The sequence below is a fragment of the Culex quinquefasciatus genome, chromosome 3 (assembly GCF_015732765.1).
Source record: "Culex quinquefasciatus strain JHB chromosome 3, VPISU_Cqui_1.0_pri_paternal, whole genome shotgun sequence".
Lineage (NCBI taxonomy): Eukaryota > Metazoa > Arthropoda > Insecta > Diptera > Culicidae > Culex > Culex quinquefasciatus.
The window spans coordinates 122,114,402-122,129,127 of record NC_051863.1 but is presented as its reverse complement, the minus strand read 5'-3'; the positions used below and the strand labels follow the sequence as shown (position 1 = coordinate 122,129,127).

Sequence of the window (14,726 nt, the reverse complement as noted above, 5' to 3'; positions counted from 1 at the left end):
AAATATAAGAAGTTTTTGAATAAACCTGCATTATAACAAATCGTCAGCTGTGTGCTATCTTGTGACATAGACCATTTTGGTCGAAAATGAGTTAATGATGACGTTTTGCTATACTTAACAAACACTACAAGATGCTTTAACCCGATTTTGGAAACTCGCTTCCGTTTCCCGGATATCGCAATGCACACTTGTGACATAGACCAATTTATCATCAAAAAGATCGTGCACACTTGTGACACGTCATACATGGTGTTGGAAAATATGGAAAAATTTTCTTGTTTTTCACAAATTTATGTTGATACACATTTTCTGAAGGCAATGCAATCTTTTGTATTTGAAATTATACTGATTAAGTCGGTTAAACTATTGATTTAAGTCTATTTTAGTTTGTATGAAAATTCTGTGCACACTTGTGACACGTAGTACAATTTTACTTTCGAAACACACTTGTGACACGTGCTTTTAAGATTTTTGATTACATAATTTACTGTATCTTAAAACAGGTGTAACCAAATTAGTTGAAACTTGGAGCGTTTGTTAAGCGATAGTATACGATTGCTTCAAAAAGTTTGACTCTACCATTCAAAGTTTTGAAAATATTTATCATCAAACTTTAAAAATCGATTTTCTCGACAAGTACTAAATGGTCGTTGTCACAAGATAGCACACAGCTGACGAAATACTGAACAATCAACAAATAACAAATTTTTTGATTAATTTTAAATAACTCCTACTCCAAGTCCGACTCCGGGTTATCAAAAATTTTCGGCTCCGACTCCGACTCCAACTGTTCGAGTATTGACGACTCCGACTTCGACTCCAGGTCCCCAAAAAGACCCGACTCCACCGACTCCGACTCCGACTCCACAGCCCTGTTAAGTTGTATCAAAAAAGAGTAATTCAGGAGTAATTTAGAATACGTTTGCTGCCGCTGATCGCTTAAATGTCCCATATGCATTTTCATCGTTTTTGAATTATTGATGTTTGTCTGTATCACTGTGTAATCTCACTATTCAAGATTCCCCAAATTAATTATCTGCTTGACAAAGACCCTGTCTCTTCAAAAACCACTTTCCGACCGAAAATCAATTTCCTCTAATGAATGTACCCACGTAAGTAGCAGAAAGCAGTCATTCTGTGGCGGCGGAAACTGTATCAAAACCAAGCTCATTAATTCAAATGAGTTAATCCCGCTTTGCCTCAAGCGCACCTCAATCGAAGGCTTCGTGACTAAAGCAAATACAATCAACCTACAAAACTACGAGTAGAATTGCTACTTGGTTGTGATGAAGTGGGTGTGTTAGTGGGATTTTGGGTTGATTGAAAACCAAGGCGAATGATAGTTGCGTGATTTTCGGTTTTAGGTGGAGAGATTTGTTTGTTTGTCATTTTTCACGGAAAAATTACCAATTTTTTTTTGTTTGCCAGGTAAACACATAATTGCAATCTTACTTTGCATTATGATGTCTTTTATGCAAGCTAATATTATAGCAGGCCTACTAAATACCCATTTAGGACAAAAATACTGTTCCAAAAAAGTTTTTTGCTGGCCAAAAAACATACCAGAATTTCCTCCCATTTATTACTTTTTCTCGTGGGAATTCACACCACACTGATCACGAACTTGCCCCAACAAGAAAAAAAAACCCAGTCCCTATGCAAATGGAAATTTATCTTCCAGAATGACGGGTCCAGCAGCTGAGCTTTCGCTGTTTGCTTTCATCTGCCCAGCAGAGCTTTCGCCAGCATCGCAGTGAGCACGTTCTGCAATTTAAGCACATTTATTCGTTTTTCCCCCTCCGTCATATTCAGTTTTTCTGGATGCCTAAGTTCAACCCCAACTAACGAACCCCGCCAAAAACCACCTCCAAGTGGTGGAAAAAATGAACAAAATCTGTTTGCACTGTAATTTAGCACTCATACAAGTTTTACTGCGAGTGCCTTCAGTTTCAACCCTTCGAAGACTTGACGTTTTTTTTCCACCTCCTCCATTTTAGTACAACTTTTTAGTACAGAGTGAGTAAACATACTCGTGGCTTCATTTAAGATTATGGTTGCTGCTCTTGAAGTTAATTGCTAAAGAGGGGGCGATCCTTTGGTGGGAGGGCAATGTAAAGAGCTGCACTAATTTTGCCCTAGTCTAAAGTGCCACCAGCACCTTTTAAGCCTCAGTAGGTGGAAACTGTTGCTTGAAGTCGTTAACTTTGGGGCTTGCACCTGTTCGTCGGATGATTCGGAATGTGTGGTTTTCACTGGGATGAAAAGTAGTTAATTGACCTCACTCAGTGGATTTCGCTACTATGACATGAAAAGGAGGTAATTGAAATGGAAATGAAAAAATATTGTGTAATTGAATGGAGTATGGAGAAAAATATAGCTCAAAATCTGCAACAGTGGATTTGCTGCAGAAAATGTCACAATTCATAACATTTCTTGCAGCAAGCCCGTAAATCATTTTTGCCCGCGTGTACACATTACAGCGATCTGCAGTTGAGCAACTCTCTACGAAATCGGCCGATTTCGACCATTTTTATTTTTTGTATTTTTTTATTTAACTCAAACTTTGTGGGGGCCGTCCCTATGACCAAATAAGCTATTTTGCGTCATTGGTTCACCCATACAAGTCTCCATACAATTTTGGGAGCTGTCCATACAAAAATGGTATGTAAATATTCAAACAGCTGTAACTTTTGAGTGAATTTTCTGATCTATTTGGTGTCTTAGGCAAAGTTGTAGGTATTGTTGAGGACTTTTGAGAAAAAAATAGGTACACGAAAAAAAATTGCAGATTTTTTTATCAACTTTTTTTTCACTAAAACCCAATTTCCCAAAATACGTATTTTTTGATTTTCTAGATTTTTTGATATGTTTTAGGAGACAAAAATCCGCAACTTTTGAGCCATAGAGAAACATGGTTAAAAAATCTGCCGCTGAGTTATGAATTTTTGAAAAAAATAGTGATTTTTGGAAAAAATCGAAGTTTCATGCAAAAACATGTTTGACATTATTTTTTAATGCAAAATTGAATTTGCAATCGAAAAGTACTTTACAGATTTTTTGATAAAGGGCTCCGTTTTCAAGATATTGCCACCAAAAGTTTGATTTTAGCGAAATGTTTGCAGTTTTTCAATTTTTAAAAATAGTGACCATGAGTGACCATTTCCAAATTTTTTTTTTTTGAAAAGTTCAGAAAATTTGCTATAAAATTGTCTAAGAGAAATTGAAGATTGGACCTCTGGTTGCTGAAATACAGCGGCTTAAAGAAAAAGAAACACGAAAATTGAAGTTTTCTAAGTCTCACCCAATCAGCCCACCATTTTCTAATGACGATATCTCAGCAATTCATGGTCCGATTTTCAATGTTAATACATAAAACATTCGTGAAATTTTCCGATCATTTCGAAAAAAATATTTTGAAACTTTTTAAATCAAGACTTACATTTTAAAAGGGCCAAACATTAAATATTACGCCCATTGTAAAAGCAAGTCTTGATTTAAAATTTTTCAAAATATTGTTTTCGAAAAGATTGGAATATTTCACGAATGTTTCATGTATTAACATGGAAAATCGGACCATTAGTTGCTGAGATATCGACATTAGAAAATGGTGTGTTTTTTTGGCGATATTAAGAAAACATAAATTTTTCGTGTTTCTTTTTCATAAAGCGGCTCTATCTCAGCAACCTGAGGTCCAATCTTCAATGTTTCTTAGACAATTTTATAGCAAATTTTCTGAACTTTTCAAAAAAAATATTTTTAGAAATGGTCACTCATGGTCACTATTTTTAAAAATTAAAAAAACTGCAAATATTTCGCTAAAATCGAACTTTCGGTGGCTATATCTTGAAAACGGAGCCCTTTATCAAAAAATCTGTAAAGTACTTTTCGATTGCATATTCAATTTTGCATTAAAAAATAATGTCAAACTTGTTTTTGCATGAAACTTAAATTTTTTCCAAAAATCACTATTTTTTCAAAAATTCATAACTCGGCGGCAGATTTTTGACCATGTTTCTCTATGGCTCAAAAGTTGCGGTTTTTGTCCTAAAACATATCAAAAATCTAGAAAATCAAAAATACGTATTTTGGGAAATTGAGTTTTAGTGAAAAAAAAGTTGATAAAAAAATCTGCAATTTTTTTCCGTGTACCTATTTTTTCTCAAAAGTCCTCAACAATACCTACAACTTTGCCGAAGATACCAAATTGATCAGAAAATTCACTCAAAAGTTACAGCTGTTTGAAAATTTACGTACCATTTTTGTATGGTCAGCAGCCAAAATTATATGGAGACTTGTATGGGTGAACCAATGACGCAAAATAGCTTATTTGGTCATAGGGAAGGCCCCCACAAAGTTTGAGCCAAATAAAAAAATACAAATAAAATCCATTTTCGGTTTTGGTAGAGAATTGCTCAGTTCTCACCAACACATATAATGTTGGCCCGTCCCCGAGCAACACTCCAAAGAGAAGAATATGTTGATGCTCTCTCACTCTCATTTCATCAAGCGTCCATGGCGCGGTGATAGCGTGTCGGATCAATAATCAAGAAGTTGGTGGTCCAATCCTCGTTCTGATAAGGGTTTTTTTTTTTGTGAAATACAACCAAAAAGCCGTCGGTAACGTCGAAAATTGTCGGTAACGGGCAAATATGTCATACCCCTACATCGCAAAAAATGCATGAGGACAGATTTCATGCAGATTCTGATATACTTTCATGCCACCATGCATCACAATCATGCGACTGCCTGTTGGGTGTAGTTATAAAACCATTCAATCAAATTGTCGTTATAATATTACCGTTAACTTTTCTTTTTCTGCGTTTTCCTAATTAATTTTAACTTCCATTTATTTAAACCTTAAAAAAATAATCAACTCAAATAAATCAACTGACTAGATGTTGTGTACATTTTGCCCATCATTATGACAACGCACCGTCAATAGCAGATACCCTAACAAAGCTCTCTTTTCTCCATCTCTCCTAATTGCAGCTTCCACATCGTCACTAGCATCAGTTGCCACAACTGCGTCGTCAGATCCGGACGATCTGGACGATCCAACATCACCGTCAACGGTCCGAAAGCGCTCCCGCCGTATGAGTAACTTCCACAGACATCGCCACAAAAAGGACTGCGACGACAATTCTACCGGCGGTGGCACAATGTCCTCCCCCAATAGGAGCAATTGTGTCAACTGTACCACTCGAACTCGTCTGGACGAGGACTTTCCTGTGCCGGAAGTAGCCACCAGTTGGCACGACGGAACTAGTGACCACCGCCGCGAGTCCCGCGTAATCACTGCCACTGCCAGTAGTAGTCCCACTAGTAGCGCTATCAGTTCGAGTCCTAGTTGGAGCAACAACCACAAAAGTCAACGCAGCTGGAATGTGATGCTGGCCACGTGTCCTGCCCTGTTGCTGCTCCTGCTGGCGTCCCCCCTCATCCGGCTCGGTGGAGTCGAAGCCGAGCCGGCGTCCCGGGTGCTGACGGCGGCCCAGAAGCAGGCCCAACTAAACCAACAGAACCAGCAGCAGCAGCGCCACCAGTGTGCCATGTCGGAGCACACGTGCAACAACGGGCGCTGCGTCCCGCTGAACAAGTACTGCAACAATGTAAACGACTGCGGGGACGGCAGCGACGAGCCACGGTTCTGCACGAGTAAGTAGCAACTTGGACCTCTGGAATTGTCGTTTTTGTGTCCGATGGAACTGCTTAAACAATTCAATAGGAAAAAAAAATGAAAGTTAAAAAAATCTTCGATTCACATTTATTGAAAATCAATTTCGTTTCCAAGGATACTAGATGACACCAGAAAAAAAAATCAGCTTTTTATTTGTTTTTTATCTTTCATTTTTTGAAGGATTAAAATTGGTGAAAATAAACATTTTTATGGATGTTTCTTCTGTGAAATTGTCTCAGGAACACGAATATGATAAAAAAAATACCAGAAAATTGGATCTAAGGGGTCCCCCGAGTTAAACTGCCTTACCCAAAGCGTTCTCAAACTCAGATGGTTGTCCCTGATGTCCCCTACAAGCAGCAGGACGAACCGAGTTGATATCTGGATGGATCACTTTTTTATTTAGTTCGAAAATTATGCTATTTTTTTACTAAAATGCCAATAACTCCCTTTAGATTGAACCAATTGGGATGCTTCTCCCTGCATTTTGTTGCATTTTTAAGCTCTTTCAGATGCATTTTTAATTTTGAATTTAAATTGAATTTTGCCAAAGTTACAGCCTTTTTAAGATTTTTGACGTTTTTGAACCTTCAAACTTTGTGTCCCGATTTGCCCCACTTCCCGTTGACCTAGAGTGCTCATATTTTGGCCAGATGCTAGTTTTATATGTACAAACAACCTCTGAAAATTTCAGGCAGATTGGTGAGGTCCAAACGACGTCCCATACAAAGGGGTATGCCCTATTCGTGGACTCGCTCTTAAATAAGAAAAGCCCATTTTTCCAGAAAAACGAATGCGGCTACCCATTGGAAATTTTATTTCTCTTTCTTATTTTATTTTTTCCACATGAATATGCAATTTTGACTTTCCTCAGCAAAGATATTTGAGTTATATTTTAGTAAGAAAAATGTGACAGTTTTAAAATTTTCCATGAATTTACAAACAGGGCCTAATTGTTATACGTTGCTAGCAAGTTCAATCATATCATGGAATCATTTGTCTTAAAAATATCAAAAAATCTCATTTTGTACAGTGAGTCAAATATTTGTCCGTACCGTCCCGTACTTTTTGTGATGTTAAAGTACATAAAATTCGACTTAATGGTACACATCAGCCATAGCTTTTGCACCCATATTTCTGTTACAGACATTTTAGTATCTTCAAAACAACGGGAACTATCGATATGATTTTTTATTCATTCCCTAAATTACTGTCTTCAAGGTTATTCACAACAAAGTTTGACTATTTTCACAACCACATTCTTGCAGGATTGGGTCCGTAAGTATCACAAAATTTGAATAAGAAGACAACAACTTCTTTGGTTGTGCACCCGCACCAAGTTTTATACATCAATTGAAGCAGCAGAATGTCTTCTTCAAGATCCATTCATTGGATTTGTAAAAAAACTTATACTTAATTTATGGGTTGCTTTCGACTGATAAACTTGTTGCGAGTTGTTTGTGGCTTTCTCAGTCAATAAAACAGATCAAACGATTTTGTTGTTTGGAATTGCCCGACGTTTCGGCTCGGGTTTGAGCCTTTTTCAAGGGAAACTATAATTGGTTGAAACAAGTTAAAATACACATCAAAACAAACAAAGAAATGGACATACTTATGGTCTAATCGTTATCGTTAAAAACGTTAGTTGCAAACGGTGGGACGTGTCTAGGGGGATGGTGTTGTTGGTGGTGCTATTGGTACAAAATTGAACGGTTAGATTAGAACATAAAACATAATTAAAGAACATACTGCACAAACATGAGATTTGTTCTGTTTAATCTGTTTGATCTGTTTTATTGACTGAGAAAGCCACAAACAACTCGCTTATACTTAATAAATATAAAAATAGTTTACTGAAAAAAGTTAACGATAGAGCTCAAATAATAGTCCGTACCCCTAATAAAAGTACAAAATCTGATTGATTTAACACTGGAACGCCCAACGCATGTCCAACTTACACGGACGCCCAAGCCTCCCAAAAAAGGTGGAACGCAACTTCAACTCGCTGGTTCTCGGGCATTACTTAACCAATCGGGACGATTCTTGTTTCCAGTGTTTTGTAAGAATGTCTAGATGATCCTAAAATTTTGCAGAACTTGATTTGAACAAATCTGTAATTTCTGCGACCGAAAACATTGCTCCAACTTTTTTTAAAAGACTGCCTCCGCGGAATTTTCGGCGAATTTTTTTTACACGCGAAAAAAAAAGTTGGAACGATGATTTTGATCGCAAAAATTACAGATTTGATCAAATTATGTTCTGCAAAGGTCTAAAATCATCTAGACATCCTAACAAATCACTGGAAAGAAGAATCATCTTTATTGGTTGAGTTATGCCCGAGAACCATTGAGTTGAAGTTACCGTTCCAACTTTTTTGGAGCCTTGGGCGTTTGAATGTTAAGTGAATTCTTTTATGAAATGTTGTTTCTGTGTGAAATACATGGGAGCAGCTGTAGCTGAATGGTTACGGTGTTCGCTTTGTAAGCGAATGGTTCGGGGTTCAATTCCCATCTGCTCCCATCGAGAAAGTTAAGGACTTAGAATTACATAAAGAGCTGAATATGAATGAAAAATCAAAGTCCCTTGAGGCGGGGTTCGAACCCCCGTCCTTTGGATTGGTAAGCAAAAATGCTAACCACTAGGGCCTGGCTACTTGGTGAGCTTAGACTGGCTTTAGGAATACTGTTACAACCAACCCGCAACGCCTTTCTTGGTATATCCTAGGGTTCTACCTCTCCTACTAACATTGAGTCCAAAACCTCCCTACAAACATCTTTACACGGTGCTCAAAATACCGCAATCCGAGATTTTGGTGTTTATCAATTCCTTACACCATAACGCACCTCTGAGGAAAAAATGAAAACATTCGCTGATGTAGTTCTCGAGATACAGCCCTTTTAAGATGTTACATCCGATTTTCAATAAGAAAACCATAACAATCTATACAATTCCGGCATTTCAAAGAATATGCATTACTAGATAATGATGAATTTTGCTTCATATGATTGTCAAGTATCTCTGGGCAAAGTTTCAGAAGGTTTGTTGATGTATTTCTCGAGATACAGCCATTTTAAAATGGTATTTCCGACTTTTCTGAGAAAATCTATAAAATCGATACAATTTCAGCATTACAAAGAATATGCATTTCAAGATAATGATTGATTTTGCTTTATATGACTGTCAAGTATTTCTAGGCCAAGTTTCAAAAGGTTTGCTGATGTTGTTTTTGAGATACTGCCGTATTAAGATGCTATTTCCGACTTTTAACACCGTTTAACATTCCAACGCCCAAGGCTCCAAAAAAGTTGGAACGGTAACTTCAACTCAATGTTTCTGGTTGGCATAACTCAACCAATCAAGATAGTATTACACACTCATCAAAAGTAAAGACATGGTATCCAGTGATTTGTTAGGATGTCTAGATGATTCTAGAACTTTGCAGAACTTAATTTGATCAAATCTGCAAATTTTGCGATCAAAAACATCGTTCCAACTTTTTTTTCGCCTGTAAAAAAAAATCGCCAAAAATTCCGCGGAGACAGTCGTTTTAAAAAAGGTGGAACGATGTTTTCGGTTGTAGAAATTACAGATTTGTTCAAATCAAGTTCTGCAAAATTTTAGGATCATCTAGACATTCTTACAAAACACTAGCAACAAGAATCGTCCCGATTGGTTGAGTAATGCCCGAGAACCAGCGAGTTGAAGTTGCGTTCCTTTTTTGGGAGGCTTGGGCGTCCGTGTAAGTTGGACATGCGTTGGGCGTTCCAGTGTTAAATAGACTTTCTTAGAAAAAGTCAGAAATAACATATTAAAAATGGCTGTATCTCGACAACTATATCAGTAAACCTGCTGAAACTTTGCCCAGAGATACTTGACAGTCATATGAAGCAATATTCATGATTATCTCGAATGCATATTCATTGAAATGCCGAAATTGTATAGATTGTTATGTATAGGTGTTATGGTAGATCTATACCACTAAGGTAACGTAGGGGTCCTTGCGCACTTTAGATAGGTGTTTAACTAACGATCCTTCCAATCCCTGAGGATAGCTTGAACCCGGCCAGGACCCCCTTATGCCCTGGGTAGTATTACACACTCATCAAAAGATGAAGACATGATATCTCCCGTGTTGGACTATTGTTCCGGATGAGGGTCTAATACAACCGCACCAAACAGTGGGATAAGCGTTGTGGTGCCTTCCGGTGGTGGGGCGTCCTCCAAATGCTAATGCTAATGCTAATGTTGTTTCTGTGTCAAATACAAGTACCTCTAGCAAGTTTGTAACAACTTTGAACTTCTGATGACTTTGTTTAGTAAGTTTATATTTAAAAAAAATGGTGAAAATTTAGTTTTTTTGAGGTTAAACTCATCAAAACATTAGTTAATAAACAACTATTTTTATAAAATTGCTATTTTATGTTGTAAGAGTCAACAAGTTTCAACAATATTTGTTCAAAAAATACATTGATTTCATCTTTTTTATTGACATTTTTCGACCAAAAATAATGTTTCGGAACAAATGCGTTAAACAATCTGGATTTTCCCGGAACTGGTTTAACCCTCTGAGGGAAATTTTATGGTGGCCAGATAGAGGACAAAAAACCCATCTCTTGCAATTTGAAGCATCTAAATTCGTCTAATACAGCCCGATTACAAGTACTTCGTCTGAATTTTAAAATGTTCACTTTTCGTGCTGAGAATTTCTGTACCGTCCTGGGTCAGAATGTTTTGCTTTTGTTGCTTTTTGTTTTTCAAATTGAATCGCAAAGATTTCATATCTGATTACACTCTACGTAAATTTTGAGTACGCCATTGGGTTCTACGACAAAAAAATTCATCAAATGTGCTTATCCTAAAGTTGAAATTTTGCTTTAAAACATGTTCTAGAAGATTTTTCTGAACATGTTTCATATATAATTGTAAAATCAGATTTTTCGGAAAATAAAACATTACACAAAGGTACACTTTTTTTAACAAAAAAAGTTATTTTTTTCAGTAAATCGAAGAGGAACAACATTGTTTCTGACATCATAGAATTCCCCGACAACAAAGTTTATTTCGAAAATTTTGTTATGTCGTGCTATCTTCTCGCACGTGAATTTTGACCCACAATTTGACCTTTTGACAAACCCAGAAACCCAAAAAAAATCCAAACCTAATTTGTTACTCTGCAAGTGCATCAAGTTGGAAAGGGGAATAAGGCAATAAAAACCTCTTTATATCTATTTTTTCATGGGTTTTTTTATTCTCAACATTAAATTTCGTCGCCGTCCAGCTAACTTGTCGCACGTACATTCTAGGCCAAATTTAGTTAAGAACGCCAATTTGTGCAACTCACAATTCCTCGCCTTTTGACCTTCATAGATCCCCAACATTCGATATCAATCCAGAGACATTCCTTAAATACTGAAAATAATTTCGTGCATTTTTGTCACTTTTCATATGAATGAAGTTTCAATCTTGTCGTGCTATCTTGACACAGCCTGAAAATTGATGTAAGTGCGACAATTGGCCAAAGGGATTTCAGGTCAGAACGCGTTTGACACAGGTACGAGCTTGACTACCATAAACATTTGTAATTATAACTCGGGACCTCGGCAACCAAATTCAACCAAACTTCGAGAAAATGCACAGAATGGTCAACCAAACAAAACGTGCTTGTTATTGTTTACGTTGCGTGCTCTCGTTTTCGTTTATTCAGGGTCAAAAATTGAAACGCGTTTATCTCGGAACGTCAAGAAGTGTTTGTTATTGTTTACCTGTGTGTATTGTGATAACATGCCTTTTCCAGAACTCTCCAACCAAAATGTATCATCCATTTAAAACAATTTTTAATCTTGTCTAATATGATCCGCCTCTTGCACCAAATCACCTCCCCTGCCAGCACTGCTCCACTTACGGTGAATCCACTTAGCAGTATAAACCACAGCGAAATAAGGTCGTCAAAGCTCAACCTGCTCGTAACCAGCTCCGGTGACTTTTTGGCATACCTGTCCGAAAGCAATTGAATCCACAAGTCCCAAATTCCAGCCTCAATCAGCTGGGTGTGAAATGAGCCAACCTTCTCGGCAAACGGCTCGTACCGGGAAACCGTGTGCTGAACCAAATTCCAGTGAAAGCTCTCCCGAAGAATGTAGAACTGACGAGTTCTGGTCCATGAGTCGAAGTTCTCATTGGATCCGGCAAAGATTTCAGCCAAACTGCAGGTCGCCAAATGGGCATAGGTGTTGTCAAAGGGAAACAAAACAACTGGTTCAACAAATGCTTTTGAAGCAATGTTTGGATAGAAGAACTGCATGTATTCGAGTGTTTCGGGAGTCATCTTAACTTGAAGGTCACTGTCGAGGAATTCGCCTATGGTGTTCATTGGTGGATAAAACTTTTGGTTAAGCATAAAGTATATCATCAATGTTTGATAACACTCCATCAAGAAAAATAATAAAACAGTTAACACGAACAGCGATAAACGTTCGGGGTTGTTCAAAGTGCCGTAGGAAATTTTTGGTTCAAATAATATGTGAAGCACTAAATTTCGGCGAAATATCTGAGGAATTTGTTGATTAACAAAAAGGCACAAAATTAAAACTAAGACTATAAAGGTCCAAACCTGCCATGAAAAAGGTACATACAAATAATGAAAATAAACACTTATTCTTACTTCTGGAATCAGCAGGCAATACGAAGAAAACCGAGTGATCGGAACCGGCTTAGCGTATCTCAAATAAAAAGTTGAAGCAAAGTACACGCTAAGTCTCCTGGTATAAAATAAGTAATCAAGATTATTGAATATCTCTGTTGAAGAGGTGAATGGTATCCAAACGACAGTTGCGTTAATTTTCAACACTAGTTCTTGTACAAACAACGAGCAAGGTCCATTAAGTCTGTAACCATCCCAAATCAGATATGGAACGCTGATCGCGTACGCACTTTTCAAAGGATATCCATTCACATCCTGAAGAGGATCACGGGCAATAAACTTCCTAGTGCTGTCCATATCAACAAAAGTTGAAAAAGTTTGATAATAGTAATGCGCAATCATTATTTTCTTACTGCCATCCTCAACATTGTGATGAACAAACAATGACCTTACGATTCCATACTTGAGTATTTGTTGCACAAATGATTGCATAAAATGTTGAAAATCTATGTTATGGATGCTGGATCCTTCAGCAAGTAGGACAAAGTATGAATTTGCATCCCAAAATTTAGCATATTCAAGATTTTCCATCACATTTTCCAACCTTGATGGTTCGGAATCACTCATCACAATAACGTAGAAATCACATTTGTGCGGAACTTTTTCTCGATACATTGTAGACGTCCCTTGTAGAATATCCACAAACTGATTAGATGTTCCAATCGCAACAGTTAGGTTGAGTAAAGCGTCCGAAGTTTGAACACAATCCGCTCCATTGACGATGCACGTTTGAAACTTTTGGCCATGATTCAGCAACGCTTCCGAGGTGAGAATTTGAAGCAGAGTTTGAGAATCGTCCAAACTGAGTGATTTACAGAACTGGGCATTGAACAATATTAAAACTACGCTGGGTAGGTACGACATATTCGTTAAGCTGTGAGGTTAAAAGTGAGGAACTCAGTTATATAAAGATACTTTTAAGTAAAACATCAATTATATGTTTTTCAATCAGATAAAATAAATTACTGACTTGGGAATTCAGAATAATATCCTAAAGCATTGATAAACAGAATACAATCAAAAATATTTAATTCAATGCAGTGAAAGTGTTTTTAAAAACGTGCTGTCGTGCTATATTGTCGCACGTCGCTTTTTGACGTTCCGAGAAAAACGCGTTTAAATCTTTGACTTTGAATAAACAAAAATGAGAGGACGCAATGTAAACAATAGTAAACACGTTTTGTGTGGTTGACCACCCCGACGTTTGATTGAATTTGGTTGTTGGAGTGTGTCGGGTATGGAAATGTGTCTAACGCGTTCTGACTTAAAATCCCTTTGGCCAATTGTCGCACTTACATCAATTTCAGGGTGTGTCAAGATAGTACGACGAGATAGAAACTTCTTTCATATGAACAGTTACAACGAGTGTTTAACACTGGAACGTCCAACGCATGTCCAACTTCAAGTCGCTGTTTCTCGGGCATAACTAAACTAATATGGACGATTCTTGTTTTCAGGGATTTGTAAGAATACCAAGATGATCCTAAAATTTTGAAGAACTTGATTTGAACAATCTGAAATTTATGAGACCGAAAACATCGTTCCAATTTTTTAAAAAAGACTGCCTCCGCGAAATTCTTGGAGATTTTTTTATTCGCGAAAAAAAGTTAGAACGATGTTTTTGATCGCAAAAATTGCAGATTTGATCAAATTGAGTTTTGCAAAGTTCTAGGATCATCTAGACATCCTTAAAAAATCACTGGAAAAAAGAATCGTCTTGATTGGGCGAGTTTTTCCCAAGAACCAGCGAGTTGAAGTTACCGTTCCAACTTTTTTGGAGCCTTGGACGTTGGAATGGTAATGATGTAGCAGATGTGTTTGTGTTCGGTATGTTTAAATGTGTATTTAAAACTTGAATTAAAAATAGGACATAAGTTGTAGTCTGTGCGGCGAGTGCCTAAGATGAAATAAATAAATAAACAAACAATGCACGGAGTTTTTTAGGTGTGCATTGAATATCTCAGGATTGAAATCGATTTTTTGGGATCTGTGAAGGTCAAAAGGTAAGAAATTGTGAGCTATACAAAATGGCGTTCTTAAATTAATTAGGCCTAAACTAGAATCAAATTCTTTCTGAGGCTGTATCTCAGAAACAATTCTACAAGTTTCGAAGAAATCGAAAATATATACCCAAAAGTAGGTATAACTTGTCTAGTCACTAAGCCTGTAGGATTGAAAATATTACTAGGGTGCATTCTATCAAAATGAAATGTAAAGTATTTTTTGATTGCGAATTTGATTCGGGTTTTTAAACTGATTTTTAAAATTTAGTGTTTTTTCGACATTGAAAAAACACTTTTAAAAAATAAAATCTCCAGAAACAGATTTTGCAACTTCATGCACTGTGGC

At 37.0% G+C, this 14,726-nt stretch overlaps 1 protein-coding gene across 3 annotated transcripts in view; it reads left to right on the top strand.

Moving 5' to 3' along the window:
- Positions 1-14,726, top strand: part of LOC6050731 — a 365,664-nt gene that overhangs the window by 269,778 nt on the left and 81,160 nt on the right. For all 3 annotated transcript variants that reach the window (XM_038259119.1, XM_038259120.1, XM_038259118.1), the window contains exon 3: positions 4,990-5,655. In XM_038259119.1, the coding sequence (XP_038115047.1) occupies positions 4,990-5,655 (666 nt within the window). The remainder of the gene's footprint in view (positions 1-4,989; positions 5,656-14,726) is intronic.